The sequence below is a fragment of the Sapajus apella genome, unplaced genomic scaffold, assembly GCF_009761245.1.
Source record: "Sapajus apella isolate SASKATOON/1434 unplaced genomic scaffold, GSC_monkey_1.0 scaffold8, whole genome shotgun sequence".
NCBI classification, from domain to species: domain Eukaryota; kingdom Metazoa; phylum Chordata; class Mammalia; order Primates; family Cebidae; genus Sapajus; species Sapajus apella.
This window is the reverse complement of record NW_022436948.1, coordinates 6,979,915-6,999,831: the sequence shown is the minus strand read 5'-3', so window position 1 is coordinate 6,999,831 and position 19,917 is coordinate 6,979,915. Positions and strand designations below refer to the sequence as shown.

The 19,917-nt window shown below is 41.1% G+C and overlaps 1 protein-coding gene and 1 pseudogene across 1 annotated transcript; both read right to left on the bottom strand.

Annotated features, from left to right (window-relative positions):
• Window positions 1–1,698: 1,698 nt before the first annotated feature.
• Window positions 1,699–5,997, bottom strand: LOC116550811 (annotated as a pseudogene).
• A 73-nt stretch (window positions 5,998–6,070) lies between these two features.
• On the bottom strand, window positions 6,071–18,193 carry PSMG1 (proteasome assembly chaperone 1). The gene is made up of 7 exons (XM_032276866.1): window positions 17,977–18,193; window positions 16,505–16,611; window positions 11,143–11,294; window positions 10,754–10,816; window positions 9,079–9,277; window positions 8,074–8,210; window positions 6,071–6,273 (listed from the first exon to the last, which is right to left on the bottom strand). Exons 1-7 carry the CDS (start codon window positions 18,159–18,161, stop codon window positions 6,199–6,201), a joined length of 918 nt encoding a protein of 305 aa, XP_032132757.1. The 5' UTR covers window positions 18,162–18,193; the 3' UTR covers window positions 6,071–6,198.
• Between the last annotated feature and the right edge of the window lie 1,724 nt (window positions 18,194–19,917).

The window sequence follows — 19,917 nt, the reverse complement described above, 5'->3', positions numbered from 1 at the left end:
TGTCTAGTGCACTGCAGGGAATTAAAGAGCATCAGTTTCCTTGTCTTCCAGTTAATCACAGTAGCTCCTTTTTAGGATGGTGGCATCCACCATGGCAATGAAGAGGAAGGAGAGAGAGGTTTTGTTTCTTTTGTTTATCCTTTTTCCAAATAAGTAAAACTGACATTTCTGACTTTTAAAATTACCATTTCCTATAAGTAACTACACTGAATTGGCTTCATTGAAAACCTTTCATGTGCACTCTCTCTTATAGATTTGTTATAATGAAACCAAAGACAACACAAATAAATCTGCCGATAACCCCAAATTACTTTTATTGCATTAACAGTAATCAAAATGATGGCACTTTCATCTCCCCTCATTTCCTTTTCTAAGGTGTTAATGAGGAGTGACTTTGCTCTGAAATTTCACTAAAGATAAAATATAGTTTACAGATTATGCTGAGACAGGCTTCTACTTGGGGTTAATGGAGTTTATCTGGCAGTACCAGACTGCTCTTGAGTTAAAGAGGTCACCAAATAGGGGCTGGTGATATTTTTATGTTCAAAATGTTTGTGGTAATTGTATTTAATGTGATAGGAGCGGACCACAAATTGGATAACCAGTACTGAGGTATTCTAAAGTCAGATTATTAAATCAAGAAGCTACCCAGAATTAGATGGCATGGCATGCAAATTGAGTTCCTTCTGCCACCAAAGGCTCTCAACCCAGTGTCATCTATCTAAGCTTTTCTTGAAGCGTGATTTATCAAGTGTGTTCCAATGTTGGACTCATTTCTCTACCCCAAACCCAGAATTCCAGGCAGTCATCAGTGTTCTCCTTCTCTTTCTCCTTTCATCTTTCTCTATATCCTCCTTCTTTCTGACCCTCTCCCATCCCAAATTAAGACTGCAAGACTTGGCAAAGCCTGGTGGCTCATACCTTGTAATCACAGCACTTTGGGAGGCCAAAGTGAGAAGATCACTTGACGCCAGGAGTTTGAGACCAGCCTGGGCAGCATAGTGAGACCCCATCAGCATGGTGGCATACGTGAAGTCCTAGCTACTCAGGAGGCGAAGGCAGGAGGATCACTGGAGTCCAAGAGTTCAAGGCTGCAATGTGCTACAATGATGCCACGGCACTCCAGCCTTGGCAACAGAAACTCTGTCTTTAATAATTAATAATAAAATAAAAATTAAAAGACTGCAAGATGAACACAATTCAGACAAGTCTCTGTTGGCAAAACAAGAGAGAAATCAGAACATTTGTCTCGATCCATTTTGTGCTTCTGTAACAGAATACCTGAGACTGGGTAATTTATCACGAATGGAATTCTGCATAAATTTCCTAGCTCATATTACAGAACTATGTTGAAATGTACTAAAATCCCACTGTTACATTTTCATAATAAACAGAAAAATTCACAAGCCAAAAAACAAAAACAGGGAGGGCCAGGTGCAGTGATTCACGCCTGTAATCCCAGCACTTTCGAAGGCTGAGGTAGGTGGATCACTTAAGACCAGCCTGGGCAACACAGTGAAACCCTGTGTCTATGAAAAATACAAAAATTAGCTGGGTGTGGCAGCCTGCACCTGTGGTCCCAGCTACTTGGGGGTCTGAGGTGGCCTCCCAGATCGCTTGAGCCTGGGCAGTCGAGGCTGCAGTGAGCCATGTTTGCCCAACTGTACTCCAGCCTGAGTAAAAGACCAAGACCCTGTCTCAAAAAACAAACAACAACAAAAAAAAAAAAAAAAAAGAGAGAGAGAAGCTTATATTGCTAAATATAATCTCAGCATCAATAGTGGAACAAAAAAGGAATTAAACACCTTAGGGTGGACAGGCTGGCGTGGTGGTGCATGCCTGTAATCCCAGCACTTGGGAAAGCTGACATGGGAGGATCACTTGAGCTCAGGAATTCAAGACTAGCCTGGGCAACAGAGTGAGATTCCACCTCATTTTTTAAAAAATAAAAAAATAAAGGCGTGGATGATGGTGTGTAAAAAACAAAAATTTACAAACTATTTAAAACCTGGCTTCACTGCCTGTTCAGAAACTACACAGATGGATGTGGGTGGTGGTGAACAGAAAGGGGTTACCATAGGTGAATCTGCGTTATTCTAGCTGTTCCCCATACCACTCATCTCTAAGGAGAACCTGACACTGATTAGCCATGAGCCAGGCCAATGCTGGCAGCAGATCCAGTGATGGTAACTTGCCTATCAGCAGATCCATCTACTGGGTTCACAATTTTGATCTACGCTCCAGACATCTGAAAAATCTCGTTGATGGTGCCTTGATGCCCAATTTTGCAGCCAATAACATCATTTGGAATGATGAGTTTATGAGAAGTGCTCTGAGCAGCACATCCAAACCTGCACCCATGCATTGTGGGAAAACTAGATTGTTGCATTGTCAACTGATGCAGCCTGGTCCACTCTAGAAGTGGTCCCTCCAGGTCACAGTTAAGGTTCATGAACAAAGTGGTATGGTGAAAGCTCACATCGTTGCCACCTGTGCTGTACCTGTCCTGATCACCTGCAAAAATTACAGAATTGGACAGCTTGGGCCAATATGGGGTGGTCATACACTTGGGGGAGACTCCAACATGACCACACAGACCTGTCTGACACACTCAATGATGTACTGCAGAATGCCAGCGATAGTGATGGCTCGCTCAGCGGCACTGGTGAGCATATCCCCTGCCTCTGGACCTAAGCCGTGTACTTTCTCATATTGGAACCACTTTTTCCAATGAGCCACACTAACTAGCAGGGACCACCAGCCTCAGGGTGACTGGGGGTGGGGGCCTACTGGCAGCTGTGCTATTGGTCACGGAGTTATTGCTATCCTCTTCCAATCTGGCTTTGAAGACGGCACTAGTGGGTCCAGGAAAGGTGATAATTCTCTCAGGACAACTCCCTCCATGAATCAGTGGTGCTGATACATGCACCCTCTCCTCATGCATCTTCACTGATGCTCCTTTCTGATGATGCTGCCAACTTCCTTTCCATGCATAAGTAGCCACATGGTGAAAGTGACATTTAATCCAACTTCAATCACACTGGTGTCCATATCAAGCAGTGCTATGGAAAGCTGGACTTGGAATCATCAAGTCTTTCTAATAACTTAGCTAAAACACAAATACACTATACAGCTGTATAGAAATATTTTTCTTTATATTCTATAAGCTTTCTATTCAAAAGTTTTGTTTTTTGCTTTTTATTTTTGTTAAAAACTAAGCTACAGCCCACACATTAGCCTAGGCCTACACAGGGTCAGAATCATCAATATCACCATCTTCCACCTCCATGTCTTGTCCCACTGGAGGGTCTTCAGGGACAGTAACATGCAAGGAGCTGTCATCTCCTGTGATGACAATGCCTGCTTCTGGATACCTCCAGGAGGGCCTGCCTGAGGCTGTTTTACAGTTTGCTTTTTGTTATAAGGAATACACTCTAAAACAGCAATAAACAGGATGTACATAAACCAGTAGCATAGTCATTTAAGTATTATGCACTGTTCATAATTTTATGTGCTGGACCTCTATCTAACCGGCAGCGCAGTAGGCGTGTTTTTACCAGCAACACCAATCACGAGTAACACGTGAGCTCCGAGCTGAGGATGGCTACCAGAGATAGCCTAGGCAATTGGAATTTTTCAGTTCCATATGATCTGAGACCCCTGTCTACATGTGGTGCGTGACTACATATCCTACTGGTTCTCTCTGGACAGCTCGGATACACTGGACACATACTGCATTATCTATGTCCTCTGTTATTTCTCCATTTCTGTCCTGCATCTTAGGACACCATCTCAAGTTAGTCCTCCACATAATGGCTTTGTATTATATACATACAACTTATATCACATACCATTTGTTATTATTTTATATAATACTGATTTTAATTTTAAAGTTCAAGCTTTGCTCCTGTTAAAAGCTTTTCTATGAAATTTTTAAATTTTCCTTTCCTGGTTTCTTCATCTTATACATCTCATTATTTACTTTTGGAAAAAGCAGGGCTTAATGACTTTTAAAAAAACAGCTGTTTCCTACGGTCATGTTTTTCAACAGAACACTCTTCTGCATTTTAATGCTGTTTCTATCCTTCGTATTGCTATAGTCTTTTTCAGGTACTCCCCTTTGAATGGGAAACCTACCCAGGCCTGATGTCTGCCCAGGCTAGACTCAATTTCCTGGGCTCAAGCGATCCTCCTGCCCACCGCATCCCAGGTAGCTGGGACTTGGGCATGCACCACTGTGCCTGGCTTGGTATTTGGCCCTAACATGGCTCTGCTGCACTCATGGCCAACCTCCTGCACCTACTGCCTGCTTCTTATCACAAGGAGAGGTTTACTTCCAGTCTGAAGCAATTGTGATTCTTTTCTTACCAAAATTATGAAAAACTACAATGCCCAGAGTTATCTGCTTCCAGGGTTCTCCCAGGATTACTGCTGATGAAAAACTTGTCCCCCAACTACTTTCACTCCTAGCCATTTGACACTGCTGAGCTCCATGGTTTGCAAGTTACCAAGAGGAGGTACAAGAAGGAATGAAGATGAGAGCTCCGGCTACCCCCAAAGCAGCTCCCACTCCTTCCTTACCATCACAGTCAGCGTCTTTGAGGTGGGGCACACAAAGGTGTGTCAACACAGAAATACCACCTTACAGTTCTTCAAAAGCATTCTTATATCATTCTTCTCTCAATTCCACAAAGCAAGCAAAGAGAATCTCCTGGACCCCACAATTCAACAAAGCAAGCAGATGAAAACCTGGACCCCAAGGGAAGTAGAGGGAAGTTTAATGCATTAAATTTAACATATTAAAATTTCATAATCACCCAGGGAGTACTATCACTAGTATTATCTTTAAGTTACAGCTGAGAAAACTGGTGCTGAGGAAGCTTCAAGACATCTGCCCAAGTCACCTGGCCTCGAAGGGCTGGCCTGGGATTGAACAGAGTCCGCTTTTCCAGGATCACTCTTCCTTACTTACCACGCTGACCCTCAGCACAAGAAGAGGCTCTAGCTCCAGCTGGGACCAGATTCCAGGTCATATGATGTCAGCTCAGGGCTCTGCAAACACATTTCTGAATGAATACAAATTTTGCAACAAGGGAAATGCTCAGCTTTCTGCCTTCACAATATGGTCATCAACACACCATGCACAAGACTTCCAAAACTTGATTATGTAAAGGAAGCCTACACTCCTTCAAATCATTACCAAAAACAATAAATATACTGAACCTAGAAAATATAAATGGGTAAGTACTCTAAATCTATAAATGATTCAATAACTTAAAAGGCGAAAAAGAAAGCAGAAGAGGTAAAAGGCATTTCTTAACTCCACCATTTTAAAATTTATTTTCATGAATGCAGTTCAGTTTGTGGTCCTGTGAAGTGTATGGCTATTTTGGGTTCATGATTCCATTCACACTCCTACTGATAACAGTATCGTAAGAGAACTGCTGATACTCAGTAGTACTAGCCTTGACAGAGAGCCCTGGGAAAGTCTGGGTGAAGAGGCTGTCAGATATTACTAAAAAGTGAGGACATACACATTACTATTTCATTTTTAGTAAATATATAATTTTGTTACCTTGTCATCAATTTTTATCCAAAAGACAAAAAAAACTGAAGAAATCCTAAAATATCCAGAAACTTTCCACATATGAAGAATCACCAATAGGTCAATGAATAGTTAGACCTACTTAACTATACCTTGCCATGTGAATACAATCTGTTGATATCTGTAGCTTTGAAAAATTTAACTAAAGTTGTGTACATCGGCTCACACCTGTAATCCCAGCACTTGAGGAGGCCAAGGCGGAAGGATCGCTTGCGCCCAGGAGGTCAAGGATACAGTAAACCATGATGGCACCTCTGCACTTCAGCCTGGGCAACAAAGCAAGACCCAGCCTCGAAAAATAAATATATATATAAATAAATAAATATATAAAATAAAAATTTAACTACATTACCTTAACATATTCAAATAAAACAATACTCCCACCTAGTGGATAAAAGGAAAATGTCTGGCTTATTTCGGTGGTGAATACCACCACCATAAAGAAAGAATTAACACTACAATTACTTTTTTACAATTTTATTCCATTTCATCATTCTCAAAATATATCCCCCAAAAGTAATCTACAAAAGAGTGTCTGCTGCTCCCCTTAAAGGAATGGACATGTAATCTACATTACAAAACAATGTTTAAGATCATGTATAAATGTTACTCTGAATCTCATTTGTTGTCATCAATTTCTTTAGTAACTCAGTGCTCTGAGGAATATTCTGGAAGGAGAGAAAAAAGTGAATACAGTGAGACCAGAAATTCAGGCAGAGGCAACACACTCCCCCTGCCGCCCCCCCGCCAATCTCCACACTCTCCAGACTTAAAGAAGATAGCAGCCATGGGACAGGTGTGGCCTTTACTCTCCCCTTCTAAACAAAAAGGCCAGTGGGGAAGTCAGTTCAGCAGTCCCTTCCCCTGCCACAGTCACCAATGATCTGGCCCCCAGTGGTCTCCTGGCCTCCAGAGGAAGTCTACACTCTGACCCGGCCAACCTTCCCCACAAGATGTCCTCCTCCCCTCTCCATCCCCAATACCACATTCCTCACGGCTCTCCTCACACTTCCCCACTCTGCTCATACCGCTTCCCTATACACACTTCTACCCGCTAAGATTCACCCATCTTTCAAATCTAACTAAACTGTCACACCGGAAGAACTCAAAATAGTTTCACCTTATTGAAAATATCATTTTTAAATGGTCAGAAACAATGAACTGACTCAGTCTGATGCTTTTGGTCATTAAGAAAACAGCCCCTGCAGAACCATCATCTTACCCTCCTGCTAATCACTGTCTCCAAAGCAAAAATGAAAATGCTGAAAGAGTTACTTAAATTTCCCCTTGAAAGTATGTTCATAAAAGCTGAGCTTCCTTAAGCCCTATAGGACAGATGATTTCCAAGTCTCAGAACAAGTCCAAATGTTTGTGATGCACCTGTGTGCTAAGCACAGTCCCACAGCAGTAAACACAATGGCCCAGCCCCTGCCCATGGGAACTCATCTCTAAGTTAAGTGGAATGAGCCAACTGGCTAACTAAGCAAAGGGGACAATCAACGTATACTCTGAAAGAGATGCTAGACATAAAATAACTCCATGTGTCAGAAAGATTGTCCCTGATTCTAGCTAATTTGAAAGACAAGCTTGTAGTATACTAAATAGAGAGTTTTACAGCTGTACTCTTCAACAAATGGTTATTGGTGGCTTTATTCAACATGCCAGGTAAGTGGTAAACTTGGGATACCAAAATTTTAAAACGTGATTTGTTACCACAAGGAGCTGACAATCTAGTAAGAAAATAATTTATGAGACCTGGGAAATGAGCTACTTCCAACAAGTTACCACAAAAGTCTGAACACTAATGGCCATCCCAGAATAAAACCAGGCTGAGAGACAATGTTGTTACAACTTCTCTCCTTTAAAGAAACCGTCCTTAAACTAGGGGCTATGGACTTCCAAAAAAATCTCTTAAAGCAATGAAATCCCTAAACTATCCGAGAACAGGCAAACATTTTTATGTACACATTCCAATTTTCTTAGAAAATGGGCCCAGAGATATAAACTAATGGTTTAAAAAAAAAAAAAGAGAGAGAGAGAGGTTTATTATGTAATCCTCTCATCTTCACATATCCAGTTCTCTGTAAAATTAGGTAAATATTATAATAATTTGATCCATACTATACTTAAAAATAACCTTCTGAAAATTAAATAAAATTGTTTTAAAAAAACTTCCAAATTAGTTCTAGAAACTTCTTGAATAGTAAAACCATCTGTCCACATAGACATTTAGGATTTAATTGTACCACATTAAACTATCATACAAGAACACAGCATTCATCAAGTTACAGACCTATACAGAAGAGACGATGACAATCCAATTCAAACTGCCAGACTAGGAAGCTTCACTTTAAGAAGAAGGGGTCTCCATGCATTGCTTGGAGTTTAAGAAGACACCGTACATTTATGTTTGTTACTAAGCTCATTGTAACAACGCAGCTATTAATTTAAATGAGTTAAAATCTTACCTTAACCAAACCTTTCAAGCTTCTGGTAGAAAGTATAGGCTTAAAAGCTTCCACTGTAATTAGATCTAATTTCATCACATCAGTATAACACAAGTACAGAATTGCTGGTATTTTCCATACTTGACAGTAACTAAGAACTATCAATAGACAAGAAAAAAAAACACATAAGTTTTCTATTATATTATTTTTAAATTAAACACCTTTAAATAATAAAGGCCGTTTTTAAAAGTAGTTATTTCAGCTGCCTCTTTCAATCAAGGTATTCACTGCAATTTTGAAGCAATGATAATGTAGATTTTCTTTCAAAAAGTCAAACTTATTTTCCTAATAATTTCTTCTTTTGCAAATATTAAATTTATATTTCCTGTGAATACAGCTGAAATGATTTTAAGTAGCTGAAAGATTACAATTCTACTAAAATAAAGTATATGTAAATAACAAATATACAATGCCTAAGGTAAAATATTTAGCCACTTCTTTTTCTAGTAAACATTGAAAGCAAAATAAAACCCAACCAAACCCTTTTTATTTTAATACAATTCATATAATAAATAACAATTATGTAATATATTATCCACTGAAAAGTAAATGGTAGTCTGTCATATGATGGCAGATGTGACAGTAATAAAATAAAGCAACTAACAAGATTCAATATTCAAAACTTCTATCTTGATAATTAAAACATACTTCATCAACTTTTCATGCACCAATAATTTATATTTAATTCGGGCTTGCATTCTGAATAATCAAAGGCCAAAAAGAAACAGCAATTCTGAAGCCTAACAGTTAAGAAACCTGAGCTCCTCAAATAAGTCGGTCTGGAAAATTTGAAAACTCAAGCCAGATATGCTGACTGCACTTGTAACTACAGACACTGAGGATTAACGGTAATACACTGTATCAATCATTGTTAATAAACTACCTCAAAAAGATCTCTAATAGTGAAAGCAGTATCAATAAAGCAAAAACAAAATATAATATAAATATTACAAATTTTAATACCACCTGCTGCAGGAAGGTCGTGTACTATATTCGGTTGTTCCAGCAATGGACAACACACAGGGTCTTTGAAATTCTGTGTTTTTAGGGCTTTCAGGAAAGGAGAAGGCAGGCTGCCAGTGGATTCTGAGGTTTTATAATCGGTAACATGTCGACATGTGAGGATAGTTATCTGCATGTTCTTCCTTGGACATGAGCCAAAAACCTAACATAAAATTGATTTCAAATTAAAAAAACATATAATTTTGTTACAGAATGGAAACATTCCTCTAGGTATTCACCTAATACCACAGACAATAAAAGCATGCCTAGCGGGGGTGGGAATGTACGTTGGAGAAACAGAACACACCTGCTGTCTCAACCTAGGTTTGATCTTGGTTCTGCTTACTAGGTGGGCAACTTTTCCAAGTCACTTTCCTCACTGGTGAACTAAGGTGACATAGTTTGGATGTTTGTCTCCTCCAAATCTCATGTTAAAATGTGATTCCCAATGTTGGAAGCAGAGCCTTGTGAGAAGTGACTGGATATGGAGGCGGATCCCTCATGAATAGCCTAGCACCATCCTGTTGGTGATACATGACTTCTCATTTCTCATTTCATGCTACAGCTGGCTGTTCAAAAGTGGCTGGTTTCTCCTTCCTCTCTTGCGCCCATTTTCACCATGTGATGTGCCTGTTCCCCCTTCACCTTCCGCCATGATTGGAGGCTTCCTGAGGACTCAGCAGAAGCCAAGCGGATGCCAGCACCATGCTTCCTGTATAGCCTGCAGAACTGTGAACCATTTAAACCTCTTTTATTTTTTTTTCGAGACGGTTTCTTGCTCTGTCGCCAGACTGAAGCACAGCACCACTATCTCAGTTCACTGCAATTCACTGCAACCTCCATCTCCCAGATTCAAGTGATTCTCCTGCCTCCACCTCCCGAGTAGCTGGAACCACAGGCACACGCCACCATAGCCAGCCAATTTTTTATATTTTAGTAGAGACGGGGTTTCACCATGTTGACCAGGATGGTCTTGATCTCTTGATCTCTTGATCTACCAACCTCAGCCTCCCAAAGTGCTGGAATTACAGGCATGAGCCACCACACCCGGCCTAAACCTCTTTTCTTTATAAATTACCCAGCCTCAGGTATTCCTTTATAGCAACACAAGAACAGACGAACCCATAAGCCCAGAACTACCTACTTAACGGGCCTGCAATGTGGAGTAAATAAAGTCACAGGATGCCAGAGTAGTGACTACAGGCCTGCTGTCCAGAGGAAAAAAGTCACAAGTACACAACTGGCATTCCTTCCCTCACCCACCTACCACTGACTCCTTTTCTATAACTAGAAATAATATGGATTTTATAGACTTCCAAGAATTCTTTTGCCTTTTAATAAGATCTAAGTGATGTAAACAAAGAAAGATGGGCGGGAGGAATTCAACTGTGTTTTATACTCCTCAATGCTGAGGATGGTAGGTCACAGAAGTATAAAACACGGTTGGTTGGTCATGTTAAAGAAGCAAGTTCTTTTATTCTTTATATTCAAAAACAAATTCCTGTAATAGTCTTAAGAAATAAATTCCTTTCCCATATCAATATCTGACTGCATAAGTTTAAGTGAAAAGACACTGAACCCTTAAAAAAATGAAAACTCCTACAGACTAACCATTCACAGGTTTTCATTTCTCTCTTACCTTTTCCAGCCACTGATACTGTTGATCTTCTGCAACGTAGCAACTGCACTGACAGAGGAAAACCTGAAAAGTCAAGTTCCACGTTTTTTGTCAAGTAAGTTTTATATACACCCCAAACTATCACCATATATGTAACATGTGAATAACAACACACAAGTAATACTTATTTTCCTGGCTCTACTATCGACCTACTTATTTCTCTTGAAAATGTAAGAGTCAAACCACTACTAGGGATTAGTGTCAGAAAAAGTACACACTGACAGAGCAACTGAAAGACTTGGCATACTAAAGTATACTACCAGTAAATACCATGTAAGTGATACTTAAATAGCTACTTTTCAAACATACAAGTCCCATAGCTACTTTTAAAACATACAAGTCCCACTTACCGAGGGATTGGATTTTAGATGATAAAACACACAAAAAGCCTCTGTGGAGGACAGATGTATAGTGTCTGTTGTTCTACACCATTCATTCCAGAGTTTAGCACAACCAACTTCTTCCCAGACTCCTGAATTCATAACAAATGATGATAGAAATGCTGTAAAAAAACAATTCACATAAGTTAGAGTTTGACTCTGCAAGCAGTATTTTCTTTTTTTTTAATCATACTTTAATTTCTGGGGTACATGTGCAGATCTTGCAGCATTATTACATAGATATACACATGCCATGGTGGTTTGCTGCCTCCATCCCCCTATCAACTACATTATTTCTCCCAATGTTATCCCTCCCAATCTCCCCAACCCCCACTATTCCTCCCCAACCCCCACCCCGCCAACAGACCCCAGTGTGTGATGTTCCCCTCCCTGTGTCCACGTGTTCTTATTGTTCAACACCTGCCTATGAGTGAGAACATATGGTGTCTGGTTTTCTGTTCTTGTGTCAGTTTGATGAGAATGATGGTTTCCAGATTCACTCATGTCCCTGCAAAGTATACGAACTCATCCTTTTTTATGGCTGCATAGTATTCCATGGTGTACCTGTGCCACATTTTCTTTATCCAGTCTATGATTGATAGGCATTTGGGTTGGTTCCAGGTCTTTGCTATTGTAAACTGTGCTGCAATGAACATATATGTGCATGTCTTTATAACAGAACGATTTATAATTCTTTGAGTATATACCCAGTAATGGGATTGCTCAAATGGCACTTCTATTTCTAGATCCTTGAGGAATTGCCACACTGTCTTCACAATGGTTGAACTAATTTATACTCCCACCAACAGTGTAAATGCGTTCCTATTTCTCCACATCCTATCCAGCATCCGTTGTCTCCAGATTTTTTAAAGATCATCATTCTAACTGGCGTGAGATGGTATCTCAATGTGGTTTTGATTTGCATTTCTCTAATGGCCAGTGACGATGAGCATTTTTTCATGTTTGTTAACCACACAGATGTCTTCTTTTGAAAAGTGTCTGTTCATATCCTTCACCCACTTTTTGATGGGGCCGCTTTCTTCTTATAAATTTGTTTTAGTTCTTTGTAGATTCTGGATATTAACCCTTTGTCAAATGGGTGATTTCAAAAATTTTTTCCCATTCTGTTGGTTGCTGCTTCACTCTAATGATTGTTTCTTTTGCTGTGCAGAAGCTCTGGAGTTTAATTAGATCCCATTTGTCTATTTTGGCTTTTGTTGTCATTGCTGTTAGTGTTTCAGTCATGAAGTCCTTGCCTATGCCTATGTCCTAAATGGTATTGCCTAGGTTTCCTTCCAAGGTTTTTATGGCGTTAGGTCTTATGTTTAAATCTTTAATCCATCTGGAGTTAATTTTTGTATAAGGTGTAAGGAAGGGGTCCAGTTTCAGCTTTCTGCACATGGCTGGCCAGTTTTCCCAACACCATTTATTCAACAGAGAACCCTTTCTGTATTGCTTTTGTCAGATTTGTCAAAGATCAGATGGTTGTAGATGTATATATGGCATTACTTCAGAGGCCCCTGTTCTGTTCCACTGGTCTATATCTGGTTTGTTACCAGTACCATGCTGTTTTGATTACTGTACCCTTGTAGTATAGTTTGAACTCAGGTAGCATGATGCCTCCAGCTTTGTTCTTTTTGCTTAGGATTGTCTTGGCTATGCAGGCTCTTTTTTGATTCCATATGAAGTTTAAGATGGTTTTTTCCAGTTCTGTGAAGGTGGTCAATGGTAGCCTGATGAGGATAGCATTGAATCTATTAATTAGACAGTATGGCCATTTTCACAATATTGATTCTTCCTAAGCATGAGCATGGAATGTTTTTCCATCTGCTTGTGTCCTCTTACTTCCTTGAGCAGTGGTTTGTAGTTCTCCTTGAAGAGGTCCTTCACATCCTTTATTAAGTGTATTCCTAGGTATTTTATTCTCTTTGTAGCAATTGTGAATGGGAGTTTGCTCACGATTTGGCTCTGTTTGTCTGTTATTGGTGTATAGGAATGCTTGTGATTTTTGCACAATGATTTTGTATCCTGAGACTTTGGTGAAGTTGCTTAACATCGTAAGGAGATTTTGGGCTGAGATGATGAGGTCTTCTAAATATACAATCACGTCATCTGCAAATACAGATAATCTGACTTCCTCTTTTCCTAATTGAATACCCTTTATTTCTTTTTCTTGCCTGATTGATCTGGCTAAAACTTCTAATACTATGTTGAATAGGAATGGTGAGAGAGGGCACCCTTGTCTAGTGCCAGTTTTCAAAGGGAATGCTTCCAGTTTTTGCCCATTCAGTATAATACTGTCAGTTTCTCATAAACAGTTTTTATTATTTTGATACATGTTCCATCAATACCTAATTTATTGAGAGTTTTTAGCACAAACGGCTGTTGAATTTTGTCTAAGGCCTTCTCTGCATCTATGGAGATAATCATGTGGTTTTTGTCTTTGGTTCTATGTGATGGATTATGTTTATAGATTTGCATAAGTTGAACCGCACTTGCATCCCAGGGATGAAGCCTACTTGATCGTGATAGATAAGCTTTTTGATGTGCTGTTGCATTCAGTTTGCCAGTATTTTATTGAAGATTTTTGCATCAATGTTCATCATGCACACTGGTCTATAATTTTCTTTTTTAATTGTGTCTCTGCCTGGTCTTGGTATCAGGATGATGTTAGTCTCATAAAATGAGTTAGGGAGGATTCCCTCTTTCTGTATTGTTTGGAATAGTTTCAGAAGGAATGGTACCAGCTCCTCTTTGTACATCTGGAAGAATTCGGCTGTGAACCTGTCTGAACCTGGACTTTTTTTGGTTGGTAGGCTATTAAGTGCTACCTCAACTTCAGACCTTGTTATTGGTCTATTCAGGGATTCAACTTCTTCCTGGTTAAGTCTTGAAGGGTGTAAGTATCCAGCAATTTATCCATTTCTTCTAGATTTACTGGTTTATGTGCATAGAGGTGTTTGTAGTAATCTCTGATGGTAGGTTGTATTTCTATGGAATCAGTGGTGATATCCTGTTTATCATTTTTTATTGCATCTATTCAATTTTTCTCTTTTCTTTTTCATTAGTCTAGCAGTCTATTTTGTTGATCTTTTCAAAAAAACCAGCTTCTGAATTTATTGATTTTTTTTTTAAGGGTTTGTCTCTCTCTCTCTTTCAGTTCTGCTCTGATCTTAGTTATTTCTTGTCTTCTGCTAGCTTTTGAATTTGTTTGATCTTACGCCTCTAGTTTTTTTAAATTACAATGATAGGGTATCAATTGTAGATCTTTCCTCACTTCTCATGTGGGCATTTAATGCTACAAATTTTCCTCTGGACACTGCTTTAAATGTGTCCAGAGATTCTGGTATACTGTGTCTTTATTCTCATTGGTTTCAAAGAACATCTTTATTTCTGCCTTTATTTCATTATTTACCCAGTAGTCACTCAGGAGAAGGTTGTTCAGTTCCCATGTAGCTATGCAGTTTTGAGTGAGTTTCTTAATCCTGAGAATCTATTTTGATTGCACTGTGCTCTGAGAGACTGGTTGTTATGATTTCCGTTCTTTTGCATTTGCTGAGCAGTGATTTACTTAATATTATGCTGTCAATTTTAGAGTAAGCGTGATGTGGTGCTGAGAAGAATGTATATTCTGTGGATTTGGGGTGGAGAGTTCTGTAGATGTCTATTAGGTCCACTTGGTACAGATCTGCATTCAAGTCCTGGATATTCTTGTTGATTTTTCTGTCTCATTGATCTAACATTGACAGTGGAGTGTTATAGTCGCCCACCATTATTGCGTGGGAGTCTAAGTCTCTTTGTAGGTCATTAAGAATTTGCTTTATGTATCTGGATGCTCCTGAATTGGGTGCACACAGGTTTAGGATAGTTAGCGCTTCTTGTTTATGTAATGCCCTTCTTTGACTCTTTTGATCTTTGTTGCTTTAAAGTCTGTTTTATCAGAGACTAGGATTGCAACCCCTGCTTTTATTTTTTTTTTTGCTCTCCATTTGCTTGGTACATCCTCCATCCCTTTATTTTGAATCTATGTGTGTCTTTGCACATGAGATGGGTCTCCTGAATACAGCACAGTAATAGGTTTTGACTTTTTATCCAATTTGCCAGTCTATGTCTTTTGATTGGGGCACTTGGCTGGTTTACATTTAAGGTTAATATTATGTGCAAATTTGATCCTACCATTTTGATAGTAGCTGATTGTTTTGCCTGTTAGTTGATGCAGTTTCTTCATTGTGTTGACGGTCTTTACCATTTGGTACGGTTTTGCAGTGGCTGGTACTGGTTGTTCCTTTCCATATTTAGTACTTCCTTCCGGGGCTCTTGTAAGGCAGGCCTGGTGATGACAAAATCTCTCAGCAATTGCTTTTCTGTAAAGGATTTTATTTCTCCTTCCACTTATGAAGCTTAGTTTGGCTGGATATGATATTCTAGGCTGAAAGTTACCTTCTTTAAGGATGTTGAATATTGTCCCCCACTCTCTTCTGGCTTGTAGGGTTTCTGCTGAGAGATCCACTGAGAATCTGATGGGCTTCCCTTTGTGGATGACCTTACCTTTCTCTCTGGCTGCCCTCAGCATTTTTTCCTTCATTTCAACCCTGGTGAATCTAATGATTATGTGCCTTGGGGTTTCTCTTCTCAAAGAGTATCTTTGTGGTGTTCTCTGTATTTCCTGGATTTGAATGTTGGCCTGCCTTGCTAGGTTGGCTCTGTCACTCAAGCTGGCCCACTATCAGTGGGAGGATCACAGCTCACTGCAGCCTCGAAATCCTGGGCTCAAGCAAACCTCCCATCTCAGACTCCTGAGCAGCCAGGGCTACAGGCAAGCACCACCATGCCTAGCTACATTTTTTAATTTTTTGTAGAGATAGAGTCTCACTATTTTGCCTAGGCTGGTCTCAAACTCCTGTCCTCAAGCGATCCTCATGCCTTGGCCTCCCAAACAGCTGGGATTACATATGTGAGCCACTGTGACTGGCCTAAATCTGATATTTCTCAGTTCACTAAAAAGATGGTGCAGGCCAGGTGCTGTGGCTCACACCTGTAATCCCAGCTCTTTGGGAGGCTGAAGCAGGAAGATCACTTGAGGACACAAGTGCAAGACCAGCCCGGGCAACACAGCAAGAACCCATCTCTACCAAAGAAAAAAAAAGATAATGCAACATGAGCAGAACAGAGATTTTACTCAGAAACACAATCGCTCTACTGTGGATTTTTTAATCGCTCTACTGTGGATTTTTTTAAAGTACCAGACATCTTAAATCTTTTATGATGGAAGGAAATATGTAACTTTATATTTAAATATTTCAACAAAATGACTAGTCTGCATTTCACTTACCTACTGCATTATTTCCTATGGCGATTATAAACTTGGAGCACGGATATTTTTCTAGCAAAGAAACTTCCAAAGATGTTTTTGTTTGTCTTCGCAGGAGCCGCACCTCCCTAACACAAGAAACAGGATGAAACTAAAGCAATTTCAAAATAAACAGTACCATATTACTAAGACAAAAGGGCACTATATGTACAACTTGCAATAAATAAAATACACGTTTGTTTTATAAAGAATTAATATCCTCAGGAAACAATGGACTCGGTAATGATAACCAACAGATAAAACTATTGCATACAAGTTTTCGGAGAACTCTAAAATAGTGATCAGGCTGTCCACCTGACCCAAGGATCAATCTTAGCATCCCTAAAAGTGAGACAACTGGTCAGAGCCTGCAACAAGAAACAGCACCACTTAGTTGAAGCACTCTTGCCAACAAAAACATTGAATTTGACCAAGCCTCCAAACGAACATTCATTTACAGGACATGCAGGTGATACACACGTTAAGTGACATCACAAGGAAGCGATCAGACGAATTCAGAGTGTGGGGCACTGGACAGGACAATCAGTCCTGTACCTTAGAAGAGGTAAAAGAGGAGGCCGCTCTAAATCAAGTGCGATGTCTAACGGTAACCTGTGGACCTTGTTAGGATTCTGATTCACACAAAGCACTGCAAAATGTCCTGTTTGAGAAAACTAGGTAAACGTGAGTGATCATGGACTGACTCTGAAATGATACCGACAAATTATTACTAGTGTTGTTAGGGGTGATAATAGCATGTGTAAGAAAATCGCTAAAACGTTTGAGATGTATTCTGAAAAATGTAGAGGTAAAAGGCCATGATGACTGGAATACGCTTAAGGGTGGTGGGAGAGGAAATAAACATGGCAAAATCTTCCTGTTACCTTTACCTGGTTGTTTAGGCGTCAGGGCTCGCTTGACTATTTTCTCTTACTTTTGTGTGTTTGGAAACAATTCTTTTAAAGAGTGTTCATCTCCTACTGACACATTATGCTAACTGAAGTGTGGGACGCAGGTCTTAAAAGTTTCGAGAGAATCGGTGTCCGTGAACAAACCAAGAAAAACGCGGTGGGGCCGACGGGAGCGCTGCGGCCCAAGACAATGTGACAGGCTGGAAGAGCACGACTCCATAAGACACCAGGCCTCCAGAAATACTCCAGGAAGCCTTTAAAGAATGGATCTGAACCCAGCCCTCCCACAGCGGCTTCACCCTGGACTTGACGAAACGCCAGCGGATCCATGAGAGCACAGCACACACCTGGGGCTGGCGCCGCCGGATGCCGCCTTCACGGAGACCCAGGGCCCGGGCAGAACCACGGAGCGGCGGCAACCGCGGGGGCCAGTTGGGCCTCAGGGGAAGACCGCGGAGCCCCGGCCTCAGGCGCCGTAGCGGCTTCGGGGCCCACGCACCTTCCAGCGGCGGGGAGGGCGCCGCCCTTTTCCGGGTAACTCACCTCTTCCGCGCCAGCTGCTGCCGCACGTCCCTGTCCTCTGGCGTCTCCCTCCGCCCCTCGTCCTCCTCCTCCTCGTCCTCTGTCCCAGCTCGGCACGGTGCCTTCACCACCTCTCCAAAGAACGTCGCCGCCATGGCCGCCCCAGGACCGGCTGGACACAACTCCGGCGCCCCGGAACTGCGCATGCCAGCTTGCGCCAGACCACGCCCCCTCACCACGCGGCGACATATCCCACCCAGCGGAGGCCACGCCCTCCGCGCGGAGCCCGAGCTTGCGGCCACACCCCCACTGCGCGGGCAATACGCCCCGCCCCGCGTAGGCCACGCCTCCAGGCGCAGCCGAGCTCGCTGCCACGCCCTCTGCACTGCCCGCCCGCGCTGCCAAGCCCTGGGCGTCCCAGCAGGTTTTTGTTTTTCTTGTTTGAATTACAGACGGTGGTCTCGCTGTGTTGTCCAGTCTGGTCTCGAACTCCTGGGCTCAAGTGATCCTCCTGCTTAGGCCTCCTGAAGTGCTTGGATTACAGGCGTGAGCCACCGCGCCCGGCCCCCGGCGGATTTCCATTAGCAGCTTGAGCCCCGCGGACGCCGAGAAATAGGAGGACTGCGGACTAGAGGGGCCCTAGGGGTGGGGGGGGGATGGGGGGGGACGGAGGGCGGGTCCTCCGCGGAGGTAGCGGAACCGGGGGTACAGGGGCAGTGCCAGCGCCACTGGCCGTAGCGTTAGGGAATTGTGCCCTCGCAGGTCCTTCCCTCCTTGTCCGTTTCCCTTTTCCTGCTGCGTTAGGAGAGACTGGGGGAGCCTTGGTGTACCGAGCACCCGCTCCAAACTTCGACTGCCCAGGTAGGTGGCGGCGCGGTGGCACTGAGGACCCCTGGAGCCAGGCGCGCTGCCAGGAAGCGGGCACGGGCGGACGGAAGGGCAAGAAATACAGCGCTTCGTGGTGGTATAAAAATGAGACTTTTACTCTGGCAATAGGAATTCACATTTCAAAAGCTGATGGTTGTCAAGCCGGTTTAAAAAACATTTTTATGAGAATGTAAAAAATAGTGTATTTTTTAAACTTGGCCATTTTCTAATACAAAATGTTTCTTTTTAAATAGCCATTGATAAGCAAAATGTGTTTAATTGGTTCTCTTTCAAATGTGCTGGTAGACAAAGTTCGAGGAGCACTGTTCCAAGCCAGAGAAAATGGGGACGTCATAATTTTAAATGAAAATATGCAGTGATACAATGAAAAATAACCGTTTCCTATTTAGTTCTACTGAACTACATGGCATCGCCTGCATTTTGTGACTTTGTCAGTAGTCACAAAGTAAGTACTACTTTGGGGTCAGATAAAATCTCAAAGCTGCTAGAAACATTTTAAGATGTAGAAAAATAATGATCAACAAAATCATTTACATAAAATTATTTAGCAGATTTACACATCTGCAGAAAATAATGTGTTCAGTTTTGAAGCAAAATCTGAACATTTAGCAATAAAATTAAGACCAAATTGCTAGCCAGTAAGAGCTTAGGAAACTGGGTATCCTTAGTGAGATAGAATAAAGATTACCAAAATGAGGTTTTAAAACATTAGGACTCTTGGGTTAACTGGTCTATTATAATGATGGAACTGCAGAATAAAAGGTTTGGGCACTACATTGTCTTAGTCCTTTTGTTAATTTGTCATTTTTACCAGTAAGATCTTCAATTTGATTTCACAATTTCATTAATATTTTCTGCAAAGCAAATTAATGTAAATAGGGTTGTGGTAATACATGTGGCCATGATTTAAATTCTGCACACATTTCAGAGAGAACAATTTTACAATACTAAGTTTTAAGCAAATGCTTATTTCATGCAGTTACAATAAATTTAGGCCAAGCACTTTTTAAAAAGGCAATTATGTTTGAATTACTTAGCCAAAAAAGGATTCCATTATGCAAGACTGATAATACA

Bases quoted from the DNA above. Each gene is read 5' to 3' on its own strand.
- PSMG1 (XM_032276866.1), bottom strand. From the start codon at position 18,161: ATGCGCAGTTCCGGGGCGCCGGAGTTGTGTCCAGCCGGTCCTGGGGCG. The intron at 10,817-11,142 runs GTAAGTGGGACT...TTGACTTTTCAG, and splicing joins ATCTAAAATCCAATCCCTCG to GTTTTCCTCTGTCAGTGCAG. The intron at 8,211-9,078 runs GTGGTATTAAAA...GTCTATTGATAG, and splicing joins ACACGACCTTCCTGCAGCAG to TTCTTAGTTACTGTCAAGTA.